General features: G+C 46.4%; 1 protein-coding gene across 5 annotated transcripts in view; it reads left to right on the top strand.

The window, feature by feature from the left end:
* The window catches only part of SSBP1 (single-stranded DNA binding protein 1, mitochondrial), a 31450-nt gene extending 7696 nt beyond the window's left edge, over positions 1 to 23754 (top strand). For 4 of the 5 annotated variants that reach the window (XM_015424713.1, XM_015424711.1, XM_015424712.1 and 1 more), the window contains exons 4-7: positions 1833 to 1973; positions 4216 to 4303; positions 6509 to 6597; positions 9778 to 10112. In XM_015424713.1, coding sequence (XP_015280199.1) covers positions 1833 to 1973; positions 4216 to 4303; positions 6509 to 6597; positions 9778 to 9821 — 362 coding nt within the window. In that variant the 3' untranslated portion in view covers positions 9822 to 10112. Of the gene's footprint in view, positions 1 to 1832; positions 1974 to 4215; positions 4304 to 6508; positions 6598 to 9777; positions 10113 to 23526 lie in introns of those variants that run through there. The other variant, XM_015424715.1, reaches the window with a different exon arrangement.
* The last annotated feature ends 983 nt before the right edge of the window (positions 23755 to 24737 follow it).

Genomic DNA, 24737 nt, shown 5'->3' on the forward strand with positions numbered 1-24737 from the left:
ATATATACATACACACACACACACATACATACTGCCCTTTAGTCTATCAGACCTCTAGGGTTTCTGCCTTTCAATTATAATAAAAACTGAAGTGTAAAAATTAAAATAATAGTTAAATAGAATTTTAAAAAATCAAAATAATAACGAAATAGCTGTTGAGTCCAACCCCTGGGGCAGGGGTGTGAATCCTCTAGTTCAGCTCTGACCTAGATCACCATTCCAGCCTTTTCACTCTTAGAAAATAGATTTTTACTCCTTCCCATGCCCCAAAATCAAGAACCAGTGCGGTTGTAGTGATTAGAGTGTCAGATGTGGGATCTGGGAGACCAAGTCTTGAATCTCTTCTCTGCAATGGAAGAGCACTGAGTGACCTTGGGCCTGTCGCTCCCTCTGTCTTCTGAGCTACCCACGGGAGTAGCTGGGATAAAATGGAGGAGAGGAAGAGGATGTAAGCCACCTTAGGTCCCCACTGAGGAGAAAAGTGGGCTATAAATGAAGTAAATAAGATTTTGCACATTTGTGTTGCCTCAAAGAGGTAACCTTCATGGGGGGGGCACACAACCCACTGGAGCAATGTGGATTCTTACTTAGGGACAGCTACCAGCCAGAGACTTTTTAGCTGCTTAACGATGCTGGTTATAACATAAGATCATAAAAACTTTAGCTGATACTGGATCAGACCATGATCTCTTTGTTCGAGCGTTCTGTTTTTACCAGCACCCAGTGAGGTGAATTTGGATGCTCACAAGCCGGGCTTGAATTATATCGCCCCCCCCCCTGTTGTGTGTTCCTAGTATCTAATATTCAGGGGTATACTGTTTCTCCTCTATTTTATTTTATGTTTTTAAAGCATTTTCATGCTGTCTTTCCACCCAACTCATGGTCCTCGAGGAGGCAGACAATAAGAAGTGTTAAAAACAGAGTTTAAGGATACATAATAATATAAAGCAGTTAAACAGTTAAAACAATTACGCAATTTCTGTACATGATGGTTTCACCTATCTATCATGGCTACTTCCGGGACTTAGACTCCGTGAATTTGTCTCTGTACTTATACTCTGCTTTTCTCCCTAGTGGAGCCTCAAAACAGTTTACATCATTCTCTTTATCTCTACAAGATGGGTAGCCGTGTTAGTCTGTCTGTAGCAGTAGGAAAGAGAGTCCAGTAGCACCTTAAAGACTTACAAAATTTGTGGCAGGGGATGAGCTTTCGTGAGTCACTGCTCATTTCTTCAGAACTTCTTTATCTCGACCGTTACACTCACAACAATAATCCTGTGAGTCAGGTTGGTGGTGGAAATTGCTGTCGAGTCGCAGCCAATTTATGGCAACCTCGTAGAGTTTTCAAGGCAAGAGGCAAACAGACGTGGTTTGCCATTGCTGGTTCTGCATAGGAACCCTATACTTCCTTGGGAGGTACCAGTGAGGGCCGACCTTGCTTAGCTTCCGAGATCTGACTAAATGGAGCTAGCTTGCGCCATCTGCTGGTTGGCATGAGTGAAGCTACGCTAAAAGACACTGGGGTTCCAGAGAGCTTTTCCTGGGAGACTGGGGATTCAGACCGGGGTCTCCCAGCTCCTAGTCTAGTAGTCTGACCGCGACACTATATCCCTCAAGAAGCTAATATTAATTTAACCATGAATAGTTCCCATCCCTGAAAGGTCTTGAATGCAAAAGCTATCTTTCCTGCTCAGGTGTACTTCCCAAGGGTTAGCTGGGTTATTCTTTCAGTCCACTGATCCATTGTTGACCTTGTCGAGCCTGTTTCCCCTTCGACCATCTTGACCCCCTTCCCCATTTCTTCGGCTCCTGATACTCTGTCTTGTCTTTAGCACTGAATCGTATCCAGCTGCTCGGCCGCGTCGGACAGGATCCCGTCATGAGGCAGGTAGAAGGGAAGAATCCCGTCACGATTTTCAGCCTTGCAACCAACGAGATGTGGCGATCGGGAGAGAGCGAAGTGTTCCAAGGAAGTGAGTGCGCGTGCGCCCCTTGGGAGGTGGGGCGGGGCTAATACGCAACATGTTCGGGGCCCGTCTTGGCGTGTAAATGAAACTGGGACCGTGCCTCCCGTCCTACTGAAGTCTGTCTCACAAGACTGGCCTGGGTGGCTGCTGTCCTTGGACTGTTTGAGAGAGCAGCTGCGTTACTCCGCAGTAGATCAGCTAGGGAGGAACCCGGTCTCACCTTAGAGGCCAGCAAGATTTCCAGGGGATGAGCTTTCGAGAGTCAGATATCTGGCAAAGGGGGCCTTGACTCTCAGAAGCCCAGACCCTGAAAACCTTGTTGGTCTCTAAGGTGAGACGGAGTTCCTACCTAGCTGTTCTTGGACTGTCTCTTTCCTCTGCTTCCCTGCATCTTTTCTTGCTCTACAGTTTGGTGTAGTGGTTAAGTGCACGGACTCTAATCTGGGAGAACCGGGTTTGATTCCCCACTCCTCCACTTGCACCTGGCCGGATGGCCTTGGGCAAGCCGTAGCTCTGACAAGAGCTGTTCTTGAAAAAAGAGCAGTTTCTGCCAGAGCTCTCTCAGCCCCACCTACCTCACAGGGTGTCTGTTGTGGGGAGGGGAAGGGAAAGGAGTTTGTAAGCCACTCTGAGACTCCTTTGGGTAGTGAAGGGCAGGGTATAAATCCAGTCTCTTCTCTTCTTCTTCTTTGCTCCATGGGACCCTTGATCCCTTTCTCGTATCGTGCTGCCTGCACTTCCTGTTCCAGGCCTTTTTTGGGCCCTTTCTCCAGGTTCTTTGCCTTTCCGTAGCCGCCTTCACCTTTCTTAGCCTACTACTAGCTTCTGATTTCCTCCCACCCACTGTCTTCTATTCGCTTGTTGCTCAGAGGCTGCTAAGGATCTAGATTTCTAACCAGGGACTGAGTTTCTTCTGTGTTTTCTACCATGCCGTTGATTCAGCAGGGCTGCACTCACAGGTCATGTTAAGCCCTACATGGAATCAACATGTTCATGTACCCAGGCTAGCACCTGCGTGCCATTTCCTTTCCCTTCCATTGTGTGGAGAATCCCCAGCTAGAAGTTTAATGCTGGCTAATGGATAAACATATGGAGTAGAGGTCCATCATAAACATATGGAGCAGAGGTCCATCAGTGGCTATTGGCCACAACGTCTAGATGGAACACAATGTCTGGGGCAAGTGATGCTCTGTATTCTTGGTGCTTGGGGGAGTGGGGGACAGTGGGAGGGCTTCTGGAGCCCTGGCCCCGCTGGTGGACCTCCTGATGGCATCTGGGTTTTGGCCACTGTGTGATACAGAGTGTTGGACTGGGTGGGCCGTTGGCCTGATCCAATGTGGCTTCTCTTATGTTCTTATGTACCAGTGGCATACAAGTGCCAATGCCTACGTTAACTGGAATTGGTTAATACACTAGGAACGTAAGCCCGGATAAAACCCTGTTTTAGAATCTCTGTGTAGGAAATGTTAATTCTTGTTAACCCTGTGGGGAAAGGCTAAAGAGACTCCTCTGTTTAGAAAAAAGATGGATGAGGTGGGGGACATAATAGAGGTTTATGACATTATGGATGAGGCAGAGAAAGGGGGATAGAGAGAGTGTTTTCTCTCTCTCCCAAAATACCAGCACCCAACTGAGTTGATGGACAATAGGTTCAGGACAGACAAAGGAAATAGGTTTTTACTCAGTGAGTAAATTCTCTTGCCAGTGGAGGTCATGATGTTTGTGGGCAAAGACTGCTTTAAAAGGGGGTTCAGTAAATTCATGGTCCATCGATGGCCACTAACCATGATGAGTAAAGGGAACCTCCATGGAGGCACCAGACCTCTGAGCATTGGTGCTAAGAGGCTACATCAGGGGAGGGTCTTGGCCTCTGTGCCCTGTCTGATTGGCCCTGTGGAACAGTTCCCTGGTGAGCCGCCATTTGAAACTGGAAGCTGAAGTAGACAGACCACGGATCTGACCCAGCAGGGCTCGTCTTACAGTCTTCACACCTTTATATGTCATTAAGTAGCCAGAGATGATTTCTAATCAGTATTCTCTGTACAAGAAGGGAGGCAGAACTGACCACACAAGCCTGGCAGTTAGCTGTGTTCATGCACATGTCATTTTAATGTAGATCTTAACGTGTTGTTCGAGTGTAGCATAGATGTCTCTCTACCGAAACAAGGGAGGCTCGCTATTGGAAGCTGTAACCTCTGCTCTGGCAAGGGCCAAGAACTCATGGGCATTTCTGCTTCATTTGACTCAGGTGACATCACCCAGAAAACAACGTGGCACAGGGTCTCCGTGTTCAGGCCGGGCCTGAGAGATGTGGCTTATCAGTACGTCAAGAAGGGGTGAGTAGAATTGGATCGTGCCTGTGTGCAGAAATCATTAATAAGAGCAGGAACCCCGTGTTCCAGGAGACACCAGCGTAGACTCCTTGAAAGACTAGCTCACTTTCTAACATGGTCTTGGACAGGTTGACCTCTACTGAAATCTAGTTTGTTCTTTTCCCCATTAGCTGCCAAGACATGAGAAGGCCAAAACGGGGGGGTTGCATCCGCTGTGGGGTCTGCTGGAAGTAGATTTGCCCAATTGCCGGGTGAGGTTTGGACGGCTGAACGTCTGTGTGAAGTTTACAGGCCAAGATGTGTTGTCAGGCTTTGGGGTCTAGCAATATACAGCCAGTGTCTCGTGCCTGTTGACATGCTTTGGTGGCTGAAATTCATGTTAAATACTTTAATAAACAAGTGTGGGAGAAAATATTACCGGCTTTATGGAATAGTGACCACAGCCGAAGAATAGGCAGTCATTGAACTGGGGAATTGTCTGGGGTCCCAGCTCTAAACTGGTGCCAGTAATAATAGATCATGGTTTTATGGTATGGTGAGGGGAAAAACAGAAGATCTGGAGTTGTGGCTATGAGTCCACTAGTCTTCTGCTCAGATTATTCCTCTCCACACTCAGCGACAGGGTAATCCTGCATTTCAGTGGAATTTTGACAGGAGAAATTCTGTGTAGAGTACTGTATAGAGCACTGTAAGCACTTTCACACGTGGAGGCTGTGTGTCTGCCCCATGGGTTTAGAGTCAGATGTGCTGTGTGTGGTCTGTGCTTGAAACTTATTTCAAAGGCCATGCAGCCCTGATTTAGATTGAGACTATGGCACTCAAGGAAGGAGGGCGTTTAGCTGCCCCCAGCATTTCATTCGACTGTGCTCTTTCTCACAGGGAAACATGGTTTCATGGGTCCATTGTGGTTAGAGTGTTGAACTAGGAATTGGAAGGTTCAAATCCCCACATACCTATGGATCTCACTGAGTGACTTGAGGCCAGTCTCAGGCCGAACCACGTCATGAGGTTGTTGTGAGATACCATAGTATGGAGGGGAGAACTCTGGGTGCCATCTTGAGCCCTTTGACTGAATAAAAAACATGTCTGATAGATAAGAAAAATATGAGGAAGTAAGCTGAGGTGCTCTCACTCTATATATAGAGAGCCAGTGTGGTGTAATGATTTAAGAGTGTCGAACTACTATCTGGGGGACCTGGGTTCGAATCCCCACTTGTGCCATGGAAGCTTGCTGGGTGACCTTGGGCCGGTCACACCCTCTCAGCCTAACAGACCTCACAGGGTTGTTGTGTGAGGGTGAAATGGACGAGAGGAGAATTAATTAAATAATTAGATTATTTCATTACAAAATTAATTAAATAAATAGAATCAATATCTACCCACTTGCTAAATGGGCTCAGCAGATGAAGTCTGGTGGTGGTTCCAGTAACCCGCCAAGTATGGTTGCCTTTGGGGACAACGTGTTCTTTCACTGTGGCAGTCCTGCCTCTATGCAGCAGGAAGCGGAGGGCAGCGTTAATCAATTTCTCCTCCTCCATTTGACATTCCAAACAACCCTGTCGGGCAGGTGAAGCTGACAGAATGTGATTAGCTTAAGGTCATCCACAGAGTGGGGATTGGAAAATGGGTGTGTCCCACATTTCAGCCACTAGACCAAGCGCCCTCTCTTGCTGAAGCAAGCGTGGCTTGTCCCTTTCCTTTTCGTCATTTCAACAAGCGGCTAAAGCTGTGCTCTTTCTGAAAGTTTGTTGTCTAAAAAAGATGCTGCGGTGCTTAGACTGAGGTGAATTTATTGAACTACGGCTGTTTGTGCTGGTGGTGTTTTATATGGTCTTAGGGTTTATTTTGGTTGATTGTATCTTCAGTTTGGTATATTATTAGCTGCTTTCAGCTAGACCTTTAAAAATCGGGATATATGTCTTTAAATAAACAAAATTAAAAGCAAGGACTACAACCAGCATGGTGTGGTGGATGAACTAGGATCCTGGAGACCCACGTTCAAATCCCCGCTCTGCCATAGAAGCTCGCTGGGTGGCCTTGGGCCAGTCACATGCGCAGCATAACCTACCTCACAGGGTTGTTGGGAGGATAAAATAAAGAAGGGGAGAATGTTGTAAGGCATTCTGAGTCCTCCTTGGGGAGAAAAGTGGGGTATAAATGAGGTAAAAAGATAAAATAAATTGAGGTGTCTGAATCTGCTCCTTATAGTGCTCGAATCTATGTGGAAGGGAAGATAGACTATGGGGAATATACGGACAAAAACAACGTGAGACGGCAAGCTACGACAGTCATTGCAGGTATCAACTTTATGTGTCAAAACCTGGAGGGGTTGTTGTACAGGGAATGCTGTTACTGTTGCCCAGATATTTCGACCGCATAAGAACATAAGAGAAGCCAATGTTGGATCAGGCCAATGGCCCATCTAGTCCAACACTCTGTCACACAGTGGCCAAAAATACCAGGTGCCATCAGGAGGTCCAGCAGTGGGGCCAGGACACTAGAAGCCCTCCCACTGTTGCCCCCCCCCCCCCAAGCACCATGAATACAGTGCATCACTTGCCCCAGACTGAGAGTTCCTATCTATTTTGTTGTTCAGTCGCACAGTCGAGTCCGACTCTTTGCGACCCCATGGACCAGCTCCCTATACCTTGTGGCTAATAGCCACTGATGGACCTCTGCTCCATATGTTTATCCAGTTCCCTCTTGAAGCTGTCCATGCTTGTAGCCACCACCACCTCCTGTGGCAGTGAATTCCAAGTGTTAATCACTCTTTGGGTGAAGAAGTACTTCCTTTTATCTGTTCTAACCTGACCGCTCAGCAATTTCATGGAGTGCCCATGAGTTCTTGTATTGTGAGAAAGGGAGAAAAGTACCTCTTTCTCTACCTGCTCTTTCCCATGCATAATCTTATAAACCTCAATCATGTCACCCCTCAGCCGTCGTTTCTCCGCACTAAAGAGCCCCAAGCACTTTAACCTTTCTTCATAGGGAAAGTGTTCCAACCCTTTTATCATTCTAGTTACCCTTTTCTACACTTTTTCCAATGCTATAATATCCTTTTTGAGGTGTGGTGACCAGAACTGTACACAGTACTCCAAATGAGGATGTACCGATTTATACAGGGGCATTATGATACTGGCTGATTTGTTTTCAGTTCCCTTCCTAATAATCCCCAACATAGCGTTGGCCTTTTTTATTGCAGTCACACACTGTCTTGACATTTTCATTGAGTTATCTACTACGACTCCAAGATCTCTCTCTTGGTCAGTCTCTGCCAGTTTGGACCCCATCAGCGTGTATTTGTAGTTAGGATTTTTGGCTCCAATGTGCATCACTTTGCACTTGGCCACATTGAACCCCATTTGCCACGTTGACACCCACTCGCCCATCCTCGACAGATCCCTTTGGAGTGCCTCACCCCTTTTCCATGCCTGGTCCTTGGTTTTTAAATCCGAAAAGATAGAATTTGTGCAGTTTTGTGGTGTTCACCACTAGGTGTTGCTGTTGGGTACTAATAACAAGACTTCAGCTAGGAGGGTATTTGTGCAGGCTTCATAATGCAAGCCAAGGAAGTTTAGCTATTTTGGTATTGTTAGATGTGCTTTCCGTGCTCTGGCAGAGGGCAGGCAGTTCGTGTTTGCTTTCTAAATGAAAGCGGGCCTTGTCTGAAAACTCAGCTTCAAGAATTTAGCCGGAAATACTCGTCTGTCTGGCTGCTTCCCCGATAGTGGGAAGTCACTTTATTCCCTCTCAGCTTCCTGCCTCTAACTGGCAACAGAGTGAGGCTTTGAATACCTTCCGAGGAGGAGATGGTGACGTCTGTGCCTGTGAATTGAGTACCTTAATGCCTGCATACTAGACGCATTCCATAACTCTTGCAGTCTCTCCCACCGGCATGCACCTCAGACCGAATGGGCCTCAAGCAATTGTTAATTGTTCCTGGCAAGAGGAGACCAGCTCAGTCCTGTGTGGAGTGAGGCATGCCCAGGCCCAGTGAGGTCAGCAAGCTGTAGTGCTTTTTGAATTGCAAATATCAGGCAGATATATGTGTGGATTTATTCCAGTCTTACCCTGCTGGACGCCTCAGAGCCACAAACAGCACAAAGCCCTATCCTATTACTACTGTGATGGTGGTGGAAAATCGCAATGGAATCTGGCAAATAGAGTCAGCAGCCTGGATTCAGAAGAGGACCCCCCCCCCCCAAATTCAGCTTACAAAATATCTTAGTAAGACCAAAAAAAGAGAGAAAGACATCTAGTTTCATACATCAGTTGGCCTGTTGGACTTATATGGGAAGGGAGTGCTGACCGCCCCCCCCCCCAAGTTTATTGTAGTTGTCACGTGAAGAGTATAACGACTTAAAATGCAGGAGATCCCGGATCAGATCTTCCGGGGATTCTGATATTTATTTAAAACCAGGGTATTTTTTTAGGGGGGGGGGGTTAGATCAGGATCACCAGGGGGTGGAGTTTAAACCTCCCCCCTGCACTGTTTCCTGGATAGAAACCCCACCCACCCCCATTCCAGGCTGTGAATGACACTGGCCTGTAATCCTGTCGCTCAGCTGAGCAGAGTTTGAAGCCTTCCTCCAACAGAAGAGCCCCTTTAATTTAAGGCAATTTAGGCTGGAAGAACTCCTCCATCCCAAGGCTGGATGCATGCCGCCGGTGGGTGGGTAGGATGCCAGTCAGTTTATCGCCTTGGCGGTGGAAAATGCCCTCAAGTCACAGCTGACCTTTGGCAACCCTGTAGGTTTTTCAGGGCAAGAGACGTTCAGAGGGGGCTTTGCCATTGCCTGCCTCTGCATGGTGACCCTGGACTTCCTTGGTGGTCTCCCATCCAAATACTAGCCAGGGCCGACCCTGCTTAGCTTCTGAGATCTCATGAGATCGGACTAGCCAGGGCTGTCCAAGTCAGGGCTCTCTATTGTTTTACCAAGGCTGGTATCAGTGTGGTGGGGAGGGGGGGGACAGGTTAACCCCTCCCCCATAGCTGCTTTTAACCAGGATTCAAGACACTGAGAGATCTTAATCACAAATCTCAAGCATCACCTCTACAGAGCAATCCGGCGCTCAGAACTGAGTTCTACTGTATTCGGTGGCCCTTACTCCCTAGTCCGTGTGCTTAGGATCGCAGCCTTCAAAGGCGAAGGCATCCAGAGCCAGGCCTTAGTCATGGATACTTAATATCTAGGGGGCTCGTACAAGATGCTCAGCCATTTGGGGTTATGCTGTCTTCACAGAGTTTTGGTGCCTTTTATGCCAGAGGAGGTGGGCATCATTCCACGTTGGAGCCCACGTTTCATTTCTTGTTTTAGTCCTTGGCATCTCTAGTTGCAGAGCAGAGTCTCTGCTTGAAACCCTGGTGGTCGGAGGAGACCGTAGTGAGCTAGGTGGAACCAACCCTCTCTTGCCTTAAAGCAGATGAATACGTTCAAGTGTGTGATGCGTCTCTCCTTTATTTCCTCCCCTTCCAGATAACATTATTTTCCTGACTGACGTCTTGAAAGAAAAGGAATGACCTGGTTGGTTTCTTGGACTTTGGCTTGAGCGGTTTCATTTCTATTTTTGTAGCATTTCCTAATTCTGCAATCATGTAACTTCCTATAGTTTGGTTTTTTGTTTTGTTTTTTTGTGGCTGTAATGAAAATAATCTTTTGTACGAATTAGCAGAACCATATGAGTGTGTGGTTGTTCTTTTCCTGCTTTCTTCGATCGGGCTTATGGCAGCCAGTGTAGTGAAGTGGTTAGAATCTTAATCTGGGAGACTCCTGGTTCAAATCTCCTCCCCCCGCCGCTATGGAAGCTTGCTGGGTGACCTTGGGCCTGTCACACACTCTCCGCCTAACCTACCTCATAGGATTGTTGTGGAGATAAAGGACAGGAGAATGACGAAAGCTGCTTTGAGTCCCCACTGAGGAGGAATACAGGTTATGAAGTATGTCTAGTACAGTACAGTGTCCAGGTGAAAGCGGGAAATCTTTGAATCACAATAAATGGTGAATGACAACAAATATAATAATGACACTTGCTCTGCTGAATAATAGAACATATCCAAAAGTTAATTTTACATACAGATCCAAATTCCACTTTGACATGAGGGCCCCCCGTCATCTGGAAAGATATCAAGCCGATACTTTACCTCAGAGGTCCCCAACCTTTTGAGCTTGTGGGCACCTTTGGAATTCTGACACGGCAACAACAAAATGGCTGCCACAGGAGGTGCAGCCAGCCACTAAATGACCGCCATAGCTTTACTTCAGTCACACAGTGAAGATTCTTTTGACGTGGTGGCAGCTGCTGCCAAAGCAACATTTTAAAAAGTCTGTACAGCCAATCAAATCTCCAGTAGTCATTCAGAAGCCTTGCTGAGCAAAAGCCCTACTTGACCCTAAACACTCCCTGAAAACACTTGGCGGGCACCATGGCTCCGATGGGCACCACGTTGGAGACCCTTGCTTTAACTGTCCAGGTTTGTTCAAGCATGCTTGCATCTACTGTCGCAACATTATCAGTCATCTCCTGGTGTAGGGTTGGCTGAACGCTAATTTCTTTTTTGCTGTGACAGACTTCCTTGAGTTGTTTTACCATATGGACAAAAACTGCATTATGTGACCCCATTCAGAAGCTGTACTTATCCAAAGCTGTAAAGATTTTCATGTAGACACCCTGTATTTCTGCAAGAAAGCCAGAGTGAAAATGAGACTTCTTTCATGGAGTCCCTCCCTTATGTTGATGCAGTGGAATTGGTACGATTTGATTGGTCCATTTGGCAGGGCTAGAGCCACATCGGATAACAGCCTGTTCCAGCTGGCCAATAGCCCAGTAATGCATTATCCATACTGTCACATATTCCCACTTCTGTTTTCAACAAAGGACCCAGCAACAGGATATCAGTACAAAATTAACATATTGCTGAACAAGTTCTTTAGACTTTAACAGTATATTCAAAGTTGATATTTTTTATTCCAATGGAATAAAAATTTTGTACACATATTCCCACTTCTACATTCAGGACCCACCACTTGAAAGAGTGAGGGGCTCTTCATCTTGAAGAGTGCTACTGTTGAAATACAGTGTCCTTTCAAAGCCGTTGTTCACAAGCCCACCTGACAGTTGGTTCTCTCCAGTCTTTTTCATCCCAACATGACTTAACTCTGCTTGATTTCACACAAGGGCAGTTTCATTGTGCTCTCATTGCTAATCCACTGGCAACAGAACCCTTCCGCATTCATTTCCCTTGTGCCCACCATTTTCCCTGGCCCTGCCTGCAAGGGGGCTTTTTCCTGGGGTTTTTTCTTGAACTGCCAAAAGCCCCCAAGTTGGGACGGAGAATGATGGGTTTGGAGAAATGGTGCTACGCTTTCCCCAACCCTTTTTTGGTATGTTCTTTCAGGAAACATCAGACAGAAGCAGGCTTGGGGAAACCTGTGGCAGAACTGGGGAAAACCCAGAAGGTTTGTGGAAGCACAATATTCTTGTGCAGAAGTCAAAATAAAACCTACTGCAGTGGAGGATGGGGGGGGGGAAGTAGAGGAAAACCTCTGTGGAAGCACAGTATTAGGTGCAGGCCTAGGTTTGACGAGAAGCTGCAAAGAAACCCTTCTCTTTGCCGGCTGCCCTCTTGAAGCCTCTGTGATGTGGCCTTTAATTTACCAGCTTGATTGCATGCTTGCCCAGTTCCGTGTGTCTGTCAAGTCACAGCTGGCTTATGGCAACCTGGTAGGGTTTTCAAGGCAAGTTATTGAGCGGAGGTTTTCCATTGCCTTCATCTGCAGAGTCTTCCTTGGTGGTCTCCCACCCAAGTACCGACTCTCCTTAGCTTCTGAGAACTGACGAGATCAGGCTGTACTATACCACTGCACATCCCTGCCCAGTTCCATACTGCACGATATGGCATTATTTTATCAGCTATCCGTTGCCTGATCTTACCTGGTTTTTTGACCTGTCCCAGGCCATGGTTAGACTACTGCTAGATCAAAGCTGAAAGGTAGACCATGGCTGCATCCACACATTTCTGGGTACCGAGTTCTCATTTCTCTATAACAATCACTTGCGATTGGATTTTCTGTGTGGACAAGCCAATCCAGTTGCAAATGCTGTAGATTGCTACAGTGTCGCGACAGAGCGATATTCCAAAGATGGGCAGATGCAGCACATATGCTTTTCAGGCGAATAGCTTCCTGTAACCCTCCCTTTGTGGCTTTATTTCATAATCCTGGCAGTGACCGTACTCTTCCCTTTCAACCCCCAAGCACCATTCTCTTTCTTTCTGTGCAGGGCACAATACCAGAAGGAAGGCAGGATGCCCTCATTCTTACCTGGCATGCTGCATTGCCACGAAGCTTTCATAATGGTATCTGAAGTCAAATTAGAGTGAGGGCAGTGCTTTGTCCTGCTTCCATTCTAGTATATTTATGGAAAATAAAAAAGATTTGGGCCTGGCTGCTCTTAGTACCATAAATGGGTAACAGAGGAGAGGGAGAAAAGTGAGTAAAGGGGGTTTCTGTAAAGCCTCTTGTCTCCCCCCCCCACTACCCTTGTGAGTCAAAATCTGGTGTCGAATATTCAGCGGAGCCCTGCCTCTAATTCAAAGGGTCTGAGCTAGTGGGGGGCCCTGTTGGGGACCTTGGAGGGGGGGTGTTAGATGGGCAAAGGGTCTCATTCAGCACAAGGCAGTTTTCTACATGCTGCTGACGAAGTGCCTCTCGGGTCCATCTCCCTGTTCTTTATACATCCCAGTCCAAACCTGTAATGCTTTTGAAATTGAACTGGGTGTTGGTGCCCGAAACTCTGTATCTAGAGATGCTCGGATTTAATGTGGGAACTTCTGCTTGCAAAGCACATGCCATACCGCTAAGCCTGCCCCTGCTGGGAGATTTTACTCAAGAGATTGCAGCTGGCCGCTGTGAAACCTGCCGCCTTCCAGAAACAAGCGCAATTTCATGACACCCTCGCACCGTGCCCCTGTCGTTTCTGTGTCCACTGTCCAGTACTTGCTTAAGTAGGAGTCGTGTCACCTTTCCTGCAGAGACTTCTCCCCTGTCCTCGAGCCCTGCCATCAGAAGGACAATATGAACTTTAAACGTAGCTGATAAGCCGCAGAACAGGGATGTAAGGGGACGGGGAATCGACTGTGGAGGTGTTGCCGCGGAATGCACCGGTGTGACTCCAAGCGGACTCTGGCCACCGTTTGTGAACTGTCGTAAAGGGCGTGTTGTTTTGCTACATCTTAAGTTTTGCCACCGCTCTAGCAAAGCAAAAAAGAAGAGTGTTCCTTTCGGTATCTTCAGCTCTAAAGACGTAGGAATGCCCCTCTTGTCAGGGTCAACCGTCTAAGCAAGCATTCTGTGACCAGCAGGGGGCAGCTCTCTGTCCTTGGGAAGCTTACAGCAGGGCATGGAGAGGCGAGGTGTTAGCTGCAGTTTATCCTGAACGGTTGGCGTTTGGATTTCTAGTGGCCCTGATTATGGAGAGTGACATTTTTAGTTGTCGGTGGTGAGCAGATCTGGATGAGCCTGTTCCAACTCATTTCTCCCTTGGGCTAACATTCCTCTGAGTTGAAACAATAATCAACGTGCAAAGTAAACTGTCTTCCGCATGGGGAGGGGTCCTGGCTCAATGGCAGGCTATCTGCTTGGCATGCAGAAGGGCCCAGCCAGGTTCAATCCCTGGCATCTCCAGTTAAAAAGACCCGTGTGAAAGACCTCAGCCTGAGATCCAGGAGAACCACTGGCAGTCTGAGTAGGCAATGCTGACTTTGGACCAGAGGGTCTAGTTCAGTATAAAGCAACTGCATGTGTTCACGGTAGATTTGTAAGGATTTGTTGCAGGGAAGGGTACATTGCCCTGCGGTTCCAACCTGTATTTGAAAGCAAACAGTCCAGCCAAAGCTGTACCTTGTGAGCACTCTGAAGATTAATTCAGAAAATGTGAGAGTCATAAGAACATAAGAACATAAGAGATGCCAATGTTGGATCAGGCCAAAGGCCCATCCAGTCCAACACTCTGTATCCCACAGTGGCCAGAAATACCAGTGCCATCAGGAGGTCCACCAGTGGGGCCAGGACATTAGAAGCCCTCCCACTGTTGACCCCCCCCAAGCACCAAGATGACAGAGCATCACTTGCCCCAGAGTCCCTATCTATACCTTGTGGCTAATAGCCACTGATGGACCTCTGCTCCATATGCTTATCTAATTCCCTTTTGAAGCCGTCCATGCTTGTAGCTGCCACCACTTCCTGTCCTTGTACTGCCAAAAGAACAAGCTGCTTTCTGGACTGGATCATGCCTAGTTTGTGCCTTCCTTTATCCATCGATCAGTGAGGATACAGGACAAATAGCGAGACCCAGGGGAAGTCTTGTTAAGTTGTCATCTTTGACATGTGTGCAGAATACATATAGAATTTTCTGTCAGTCCTCTGGGTCTTTTTGTGTCTTCCTTGTCCTGCTGGGTGATAACTTTTTTAAAGATACGGTTCTGTCCAGCCCTCTGTCGCTGAAAGCATTTAGTGATGGCGATATTAAACTCTCTAGGGTGGTGCACAGGATTGAAAAGATAGAGCCCCCTTGGCTGTCATATGTTCAATAAAGGTTGGGATGAATACGCCTTTGTATTTCCAATCTCCCTGTCAGGAAGCCAGAGCAGCTTACCCACACACTTAAGTACAAATAAATCAAAATTGCCTTTGGGTCTTACCCTTCATTTACATTTCACACCTAAATTCAATAAGAACATAAGAGATGCCAATGTTGGATCAGGCCATGCTTGTAGCCGCCACCACCTCCTGTGGCAGTGAACGCCATGTGTTAATCACTCTTTGGGTGAAGAAGGACTTCATAAGAACATAAGAGATGCCAATGTTGGATCAGGCCAAAGGCCCATCTAGTCCAACACTGTCACACAGTGGCCAAAAATACCAGGTGTCATCTGGAGGTCCACCACTGGGGCCAGGACATTAGAAGCCCTCCCACTGTTGGCCCCCCCAAGCACCAAGAAGACAGAGCATCACTTGCCCCAGAGCCCCTATCTATACCTTGTGGCTAATAGCCACTGATGGACCTCTGCTCCATATGCTTATCTAATTCCCTTTTGAAGCCGTCCATGCTTGTAGCCGCCACCGCTTCCTGTGGCAGTGAATTCCATGTGTTAATCACTCTTTGGGTGAAGAAGTACTTCCGTTTATCTCTTCTAACTCAACCGCTCAGCAATTTCATGGAGTGCCCACGAGTTCTTGTATTGTGAGAAAGGGAGAAAACTTCCTTTTATCCATTCATTTTTTAAATTCTTCCCATCCTCCAAGGAGCTCAGGGTGACTCAGAAGGTTCTCCCCTCCTCCATTTTATTTCACAAAGCCTCTGTGAGGTAAGATAGATTCAAACAGCCCTTTCTCTCCCCCTCCCCACATCCCTATCCATTGCCTGGGGGATCCTGGGAACCCTAGTCTGGTATACAAGGATTGGTGCTGCTGGAGAAGTCTAGCTAAAAGAGAATTGGGGCATTTTAGGAGCAATAGGTATATTGAAAGGATACCACCCCCCAAATTCTCAAAAAAACTTTGTGCCTCTGAGTTAAGCAAGGGCTACGATCCCGTGGCCAAGTCTATGGTCCCTCAGGCCACCTGTATCAACAGGAGTGTGTGCAGATCACTGAGTGCACGGGTGTGCCATAAGCCACTACCTAACAAGGAAACTTCAGTCCGATAAGACGAGAAAAGCAGCAGGTACATGTGATCTCCCCCATCATTCTTTATTGCTGTGCTGTTCCAGTTCAGTTGCAAGCAAGAACAGAGTCATAGATGTTGATCTCTGTTAAGAGATTTTCCTCCCCCCCCCCCGCCCCCGGTTATCTTTCAGAAGAGGGAATTCAGAAGTCAAAGTCTGGCCCACGCTTGTTTCAGCAGTGTGCTCGAGGCAAACTGGTATCTATGACATAATGTTGACTGGGAAGTGATGTGGAAGCTGCAAACATACAAATACGATTTGTCCAGATCTCTCTGTTTTCAGCTGGGTGAAATGAAAGCAGCCAGCTGTCTGTGGGTTCAGATCTTAATCGTCCTGAAAGAATGTACTTAGGTCAGGGGTGGCTGTGGGACTGGATACGCTGATCAATTCATTCAATCTCTATATCTCTGATTTCACAAACGTCATAGTCTATGGGTCACTTCACAGATATTTTTTTCCTCACAAGGAAAGCATTTCCATATTGAGAGGAAAGTACGTTGTGATTGGAGTATATGCAATTGGCTGCAGCATTTTAGCAAGTAGCCCTGACCAACTGTGATCTTATTAGTGCTTGTAGGCTAAGCAAGTCAGCCACAGTCAATACTTGGATGGGAAGACCACCAACAAAGATTGGGGTTGCTATGCAGAGGACGCCAATGGCAAACCACCTCTGTTCATCTCTTGCCGTGAACATCCCATGATCCTGGGGCCACCATAAGCCGGTTGCAACTTAATGGCACACATTTACTATCATTAGTTTAACAAAATGCACAGGTGTCCCTCCCTCGCTTGATATGAGCTATGTAAAATATATCCGTGGAGGAAATATGTCACCGTAGTATGTGCCCAATTTGCAATCTGCGTGGATGGACCCAAACAGTTAGAGGACCCAGATCACTTGCTCTATATTATTTGGAAACTCTTGCCCTCAAAACTGAAACAAAAATCTGACTTGGGCCTAGGGTTGCCAACCTCCAGGTAACTGGCTGGAGATCTCCCATTATTTACAATTGATCTCTAGGTGACAGCGATCAGTTCACATGTAGAATTCCTCTGGTTACAGTAACATCTGAACTGAACAGAACTGCTGTCAGTTCTAGCCCGTGCTGGTGTGAGCTACCAGCCTTGTCCCCAGCTCGCCGTCCACCCAACAGTTCGAAAGCTTCGGCGAGTAGATAAAATGGGTACCACTCCTTAGAGAGGGTGGGCACACTAACCCCCCCCCCCGGTGGGGGGAGGTGTTAGCCGGCAAAATGGAATGTCCAGCTCGGCAGCCTGGAAAGATCTCCTCGGCATCAAGAAGCCTGCGATGGGCTGATCCAGCCAGGTGGTGGCAGTGCGGCGCTGCGACTTGAAGCAGTCCTGGAAAAAGCTGATGTCATCAAGCCAAGCCAAGTGAATGCTGTCTGGAACATGTCTAAGCCTACAGCTGAACAAAATCCCCGTCGGCTGCAAACGTGTGCGACTTAAAAAGATTTATATGTTGTCCTCCTTTACCCCTATGAATCATTGTTAGTCCCGTGTGAATTTGTGTAACTGTAAATCGCTCAGAGCCAGCAGCTCTGCAGGATTGAGCGATTAATAAATCGAAAGGTATTATTATTATTATTATACCATTGAAGCCCTCCAAACCCCGCCCTCATCAGGCTCCACCCCCAACATCTCCAGGTATTTCCCAACCCTGAGCTGGCAACACTACTTGGCCCACCAGAAACCATGTTCTGTCGACATGAGAAAAACGTGAGACATGTAAAAGGGAAGAAACCTTTATTTATTCTTCTTGTCTTGATTTAGGCTTTTTAGACATTTTAATAATGGGCTTCTTACTGCTTCCACAAGCAAGATTCAGGGGTCCTCATCCAGAAAAGTTATCCTGACATGATTTCCCTTTCTAAGTATAAACAAAAAGGAATTCTTGGGTTTGTGCTCTCCTGACTATCTTGGAGGCATTCATAGTTTGTTGCAGGGCTCTTTTTGTAAGAAAAAGCCCAGCAGGAACTCATTAGCATAATAGGCCACACCCAACAGCAGAAACTCATTAGCTTATTAGGCCACACCCCTGACAACACAGCTCATTAGCACATTAGGCCGCACCCCCATGTTACCAGAAGTGTGGTTATCCAGCCACACCCACTTTTTGCTTGTTATTCTTTTTTTTTTTGGTAAACAAATTTTATTTTTCTTAGGAATTCAACATTTATAATTAAATCATTTCATCTTTTCCATTGTCTACCCCATTCCCATTTCCTCCCCTCCCTCCAGTGGCTTCCCGCAATGCTTCCCCCCCTACTCCACGTTACTTTACATCATCAATTATATCATTTTCTTATCATTACAATCTCAAGATAACATCATTTGGCTTAATATTGATGTAAACATATTAAGTTTTGTTTCACATCCCAGTTCTTTTCCAGATATGTTTTAAAGTCACTCCATTCTTGAAAAAAAACGTCATCCTCTTTGTTATTCAACTTTTTCGTAATTTTGTCCATTTCTGCCATGAACAGAACTTTTTGTATCCAGTCTTCAATTTCTGGCACTTTCTCTGTTTTCCAAAATTGTGCATAAATCATTCTCGCTGTTGTAATTAAGTACCAGAATAAAGTCTTTTTAGTCGTATTTTCTTCCATTTTCAGTCCCAAAAGCAGAATTTCTGGTGTCTTTTTGAAAGAGCATTTCAGTATTTTTTGCATTTCTTTGTGGACTTTTGTCCAATAGTCTACAGCTTTCTCGCAAGTCCACCACATGTGGTAAAATGTTTTTGCTTGTTATTCTGTTTACCTTGTTTGTTGTCAAAACCCAGGGCCTTTTTTTGTAGCAGGAACTCCTTTGGATGTTAGGCCACACACCGCTAATGTAGCCAATCCTAATGAGTTTCTGCTGTTGGGTGTGGCCTATTATGCTAATGAGTTCCTGCTGGGTGTGGCCAACTTGGGAGCCAGCCGGAACTCCGTTCCTGTGTGTTCCTGCCCCAAAATAGCCCTGGTTTGTTGTATTTCTTCACCGAATTCTACCCACTATGAGAACAACACGGCAGTTGCTTTCTGTATAAACAGCATGACCACAGATCTGCAGATCTTATCAAGGATTGTCAGTTCACCCCTTCAGTATATTAAAAATGACTGGAACACATTCAAGAATGGTAACTGCCAGAGGTCTAGCCGTGTATGTCTGTAATACCCAAGCCAACTGAATCTTGTGGCAGAATATGCCTGTTAGCCTTGGGTTACAAGATGTTTTTGTTGCTCAGATGATAAATTCTAGAACAAAGTTTGAGTCCAGTGGCACCTTTAAGACCAACAAAATTTTATTCAAGGGATAAGCTTTTGTGTGCAGGCACCATGCTGAATGCTGAACAGGTGCTACTCTACTAAAAAATTAGATTCTGTCCATTGTGGGTTTGTGAGCAAGTGGTTAAGACAATCACAGGAGGTGTTTGACTCAACACAAAACAGGCACTGCCAACAGGGCATCCACGATGACTTGAAAGGAAGGCGGCCAGAATGTAAGACGACACATTAAAAATATACATACACATGAAAATGAGTATTGAACATAGCTAGAACTTGCAAATGTAAGTTGGCACCCTCTCTCTTTTTTGGATGGCATACCTGTGAAAATACCTAGTCTTGCATCTGAGTGAATACTATAAAGCCAAATGTTAATCCCATGATTTGTGATGTTCCTAGCATTCTTGGTTGGAACAATACACTGTACACTGAGAGGTGTTTCACTATTGCGCTCCTGGCTTCAAAGAGTGTTAAGCTTTGAGCTGATTCCAGGGAGACAGCCTGACATCTACCATAAAATGGAGGACAGGATAACGATGTAAGCCGCTTTGGCGCCCTTACAGTAAATATAAGCAAATACATAATGCTGAAAACTGCTCTTTCACTTGGTTATTCCACTTTAACTTCATAGCAGTTCTGTGCAGTAGATTATGCTGAACAAGAATGACCATCCTGTCAGGGATTTGGACCCAAGTCTCACTCGTCCAAGTCCTTTCCCATCACAGTTTCAACCAGACTCTTGTGCCAGTAAATATATATATAATTCTGTTTGGGGGTGGCAGTTTGCTGAACATTCCATGTGCACCCAAATCAGTTAGCTCCCTGGCCTGTCACTCCGAGGGTGGCCAATCTACTGGCTGCGTTGCCTGAGTCCTGCCCACAGAAGCGGCGGTCAGCATCTAGCGCTCATTGTGGTGCGAGGTTATGAACGGGACAGACGCTCCGGTGGGCGGAGGGTGAGAGGGCCGAGGCCAACCATAGCAGTGCTGCGGCGGCCACAATCGACCATGGCCAGTTACAGGTAGCCGGGCGAGCTGAGAGCCCATAGAACCAGCAGCATCTCGGGCTCAGTGTGCTGGGGGGCCAACGGATGGTCTGGATGCTTCGGTGGGCGGATGGTGAGGAGGCTGAGGCCCACCATGGCAGCACTGCAGTAGTAATCATCAGCCGCGGCTGTGTGCGGGTGGCCGGGTGGACTGCGAGCGGGCAGGGGCTGGTGCCATGGAGGACAAGGCGGCAAAGGAGGAGGGCGAGGCGAGATCTTTCTAGAGCTCGTATTGATTTTACAACGGGCTTCACTACTAGTGCGTGTATATATATATATTTGACTGCCCACTATACCACACTTTAAGAGACAGCTTATGATACCACTTGAGATCTTTTGAAGAAGAAGAGAAGAGATTGGATTTATACCACGCCCTCGAGTCTCAGAGCAGCTTACAAACTCCTTTCTCTTTCCCTCTCCACAGCAAGTGGAGGAGTGGGGAATCAAACCCGGTTCTCCCAGATTAGAGTCCACACACTTAACTACTACTGGCACCACAGACTTCAGTGCAAAAAACAATAATAATAATAATAATGATCTTTCAATTTTATTAATAGCTCAATCCTGCAGAGCTTGCTGGCTCTGAGCGATTTACAATTACTCAAATACACACGGGACTAACAATGATTCAAGGGGTAAGGGAGGACAACATATAATCTTTAAATCACATACATTTGCAACGGACAGGGAGTTTGTTCAGCTGTAAGGTCAGACGTGTTCCAATGGCATTTTTCCCTCGGCGTGCTTGATGTTGTCAGCTTTCTCCAGGACTGCTTCAAATTGCAGCGCAGCACTGCCACCGCCTGGCTGGACAGCCCATTACAGGCTTCCTTAATGCCGAAGAGTTCTTTCTAGGCTTTCGGTCTTACGCGCTGGACATTCCGTTTTGCTGTCTAATCCCCCCCCCCACTGGGGGTTTTAGTGTGCCCACCCTCTCTAAGGAGTAGTACGCATTTTATCTACTGGCTGAAGCTTTCGAACCGCTGGGTGCACGGCGAGCTGGGGGAAGGCTGGTAGCTCACACCAGCACGGGGCTAGAACTGACAGCAGCTCTGTTCAGCTCAGATGTATTAACCAGAGGATAAATCCCCTGTGCCACAAACAAAACAAACACGCCTTTCATGTTTGTACAAGTGGGGACCTGCGATACTTGCCGGGGGGATCCCTCTTCCCACTGCTGCAGCCAGTGGTGGGGGAGACGTGGGGGGAATCCCTTCCCCCCATTACCAAACAGCTCCAGGCCCCACAACCTTCTATCAAGCCCAGTGGCCAGACTGGAAAAACTGTTGGCATGCTCCTCTGCTGCTGCTGCTGGGCCCGGAGCAGCAGCCAGTGTTCTCCTTCACTGTGGCTGGGTTGGAGCAGCTGGTAGAGCTCATGCTTTGCCACCAGTGGTACCAGCGAGACTTCCCTGGCTGTGCCGCTGCCGCTGAACCCAGTGTGGCTCCCCTGTTCTGTTGCCAACCACCTGAGGTAAGTGCGTTCTCTGCGCTTGTGCAAAGAACATGACTTTCCTTTTGGGACAATTTAACTCCCCCCCCCCCGGTATATATTTTTTACAATTTTCAGATCTGAAAAAATATTCTGCAGATGGATGCCACAGGCAACTAATAGTATATAGATCATAAAAGCTAAAAATGGAAGCTACTCCAAAAGAGATGCATGAAGCCTGGTCTTTTCCCCCCTGAACTTGAACTGTTACAAATTATTCGTACCCACACTGTTTTTGTGTTCAGTCGCACAGTCGAGTCCGACTCTTTGTGACACTGTTTTTACAGTAGAACTTTTCATATGCGCAGAACGCACTGCTTAGGCTATGCACCCCTGATAGTTTCTGTAGGGAATTTTGGTGAGTTTCATCTTTGATGGCAGTAGATAGGAACACGATAATAAGAAGGTCACAATGATCTCTGCATATAACGCAGTACTTTGTTGCGGCTGATCTGTATCGTTCACAAGAATGAACATCGCAGTTCAGGGCAAAGACCAGCAGACATCTGCTGCTTCTTTCTTTTGAAAGAAAGCGTCAGTTCCTAAGGTTCTCATTAACTCCTGCGGACGATGAAGAAAAGAAGGCAAGGCTACTTTTGAGATAAGCGCTTTTCCTAGAATGATCTTTTATTTGTACTGTGATATCTGGCTCATTGAAGAATGGTGAGCAATTGAAGCATTCAAGGCATTGCCAACAGCAGAGTGCATTTTGCAGACTTTTGTGTTATTGAGAAAGAGAGGGGGGACTTCAAGCCAAGTGGAGGTCATGGCCCCAGTCCAGAAAACGACTCTACATTTTCCAGTATGATCGATGGGGCAACTCTCACCTCTTGCCTTTCTCTTTGACTGCAATGTGTAAAACAAACGGCAGGAACTGTGCTCCGGGTAACCTTTGTTCATGGGGATTTGGAGAGCTGTTGTTTTAAAATATACTGTACCGAATCCTTCATAATTAGATCATAGGAGATGGATGGGAAATAGCTAGTAGCAATAGGGTGGTTTTTTGTAAGCTCCATATTTAAGTTCTGCTTTTTGATGATTCCTTTTAGAGACTTGATTCAGACAGAGGCTGGGGCCTTTATTTTGGCCAAAGGGCATGGAGATTTCCCTAACCCACGGCTCTTTTGTTCATATGCCAGTTTATTGGCAGGTTTTCCCCCCCCCCTCCTGTGTGCCTAGTGTTGTCAGTTCCCAGGTGACAGCTAGAGACCTCCTGGGATTACAACTGACCTCCAGGCAACAGAGATCAGTTCCCCTGGAGAAAATGGCCACTCTAGAAAGTGGACTCTCTGGCACGAGGCCCCTCCCAAGGCAGCCCCCCCCCCCAAATCTCCAGGTATTTCCCAATCCAGAGCTGGCAACTTGATGTGTGCCATATGGTAGAGTTTGGTGTGGTGGCTAGGAGCACGGGCTCTAATCTAGGAGATTAGGATGAGAAAGAATGACTAGCCTTTGGTTGCAGTGCCCCGTAACATTTATGGAAGAGGGCTGGAATCCTACATTCCATCTCTCTGTGGTATCTTTGTAACTTGGTCCATGCTAGCTGTGACTAACAATGAAGTATTACTTCATTTCAACAATTTCAAGTATTCAAAGTGCTTCAAAGACACTGTTTTTGTAATCTGTACAATGGTCATGTAAAGACTAGACTAGAATTAAGTGTTCCTTTATTACAGACTGGACTGGGTAAGGGAGGAAACTGACCCTAGAAGAGTGGCTACTCAGCGACATCATGGCTGAAAAATGGATTGAAGACTTTTCACCATAAGCTTGTAGTATCTGAAACACATGATCTCTGTGAATCTTTTCAAATATTACAATTGCACATACAATTGCACATACCTGATGAACTGTTAAGAGCCAGTGTGGTATAGTGGTTAAGAATGCTGGACTAGTATCTGGAAGGCCCCATGTTTGAATCCTCACTTGTGCCATAGAAGCTCAGTGGGTGACCTTGGGCCAGTCATATTCTTTCAGCCTAACCTACCTGACAGGGTTGTTGTGAGGATAAAAATGAGGAGAGATGATGTAAGGTGCTCTGGGTCCCCAATGGGGAAAAAGATATGGTATAAATTAATTGAATAAAACAGGGATGTTGAACTCATTTGTTGTGAGGGCCAGATCTGACATAAATGAGACCTTGTTGAGCCGGCCCATGTGTGTCATAAAATGTAATGTCAGGTAGCGGAAATATAAACTTTATAAAGGACACAAACACAATTCAAGATTTTTTTTACTTAAAATAAAAACATGCTTAAAACATTGTCACTCTTGCAATATGTTGTTTATTTAGCACCCTGATAACTGACACCTCTTGCTATGAATTACTGCATCAAAATGTCTGTGCTGTAGCAATCTTGAGTAGGTATGTATCTGTAAGCTGCAAACCTACTTTTGATTTATTGATATTCATTACAGAAATCTCACGCTCAGTGCTCTGGGCCTAGGACTTAGGGGGAAACATGAAATGGCAGGGCATCGTGAGCTTTTGTACATAAATTGCTTTGTGTGCTGATCAAGAACATGTGAAGGCATCCTGACACAGAGTGAAGGCTACATGTTTGTCTATAAAACTATAGTCTTCCCAGAAAAATAACTGCTATGAGGCAAGAATAGAGAGACAGCCATATATAGTGGTCAGTATCAACCTGCTATCTGGGAAGTCTAGGTTCAAAATTCCCAGTCTACAAAGGAAATGTGCTGGGTGAACTTGGTCTGGACACACACTCTCAGCCCAATCCACCTCACTGGCTTGTTATTCCTCATCTAAATAGTTCACATTGCTTTCCTACTGAGAAAGACTGGATCATGAGGGCATGAATACAGTGATAAAGGGGAGGCAAATCCAGTTGTACCCAGGAGAGCCACAGCATAATGAGCCCAACAA

This window comes from Gekko japonicus, unplaced genomic scaffold (genome assembly GCF_001447785.1).
Source record: "Gekko japonicus isolate JY-2015 unplaced genomic scaffold, Gekko_japonicus_V1.1 scaffold689, whole genome shotgun sequence".
Taxonomy (NCBI): domain Eukaryota; kingdom Metazoa; phylum Chordata; class Lepidosauria; order Squamata; family Gekkonidae; genus Gekko; species Gekko japonicus.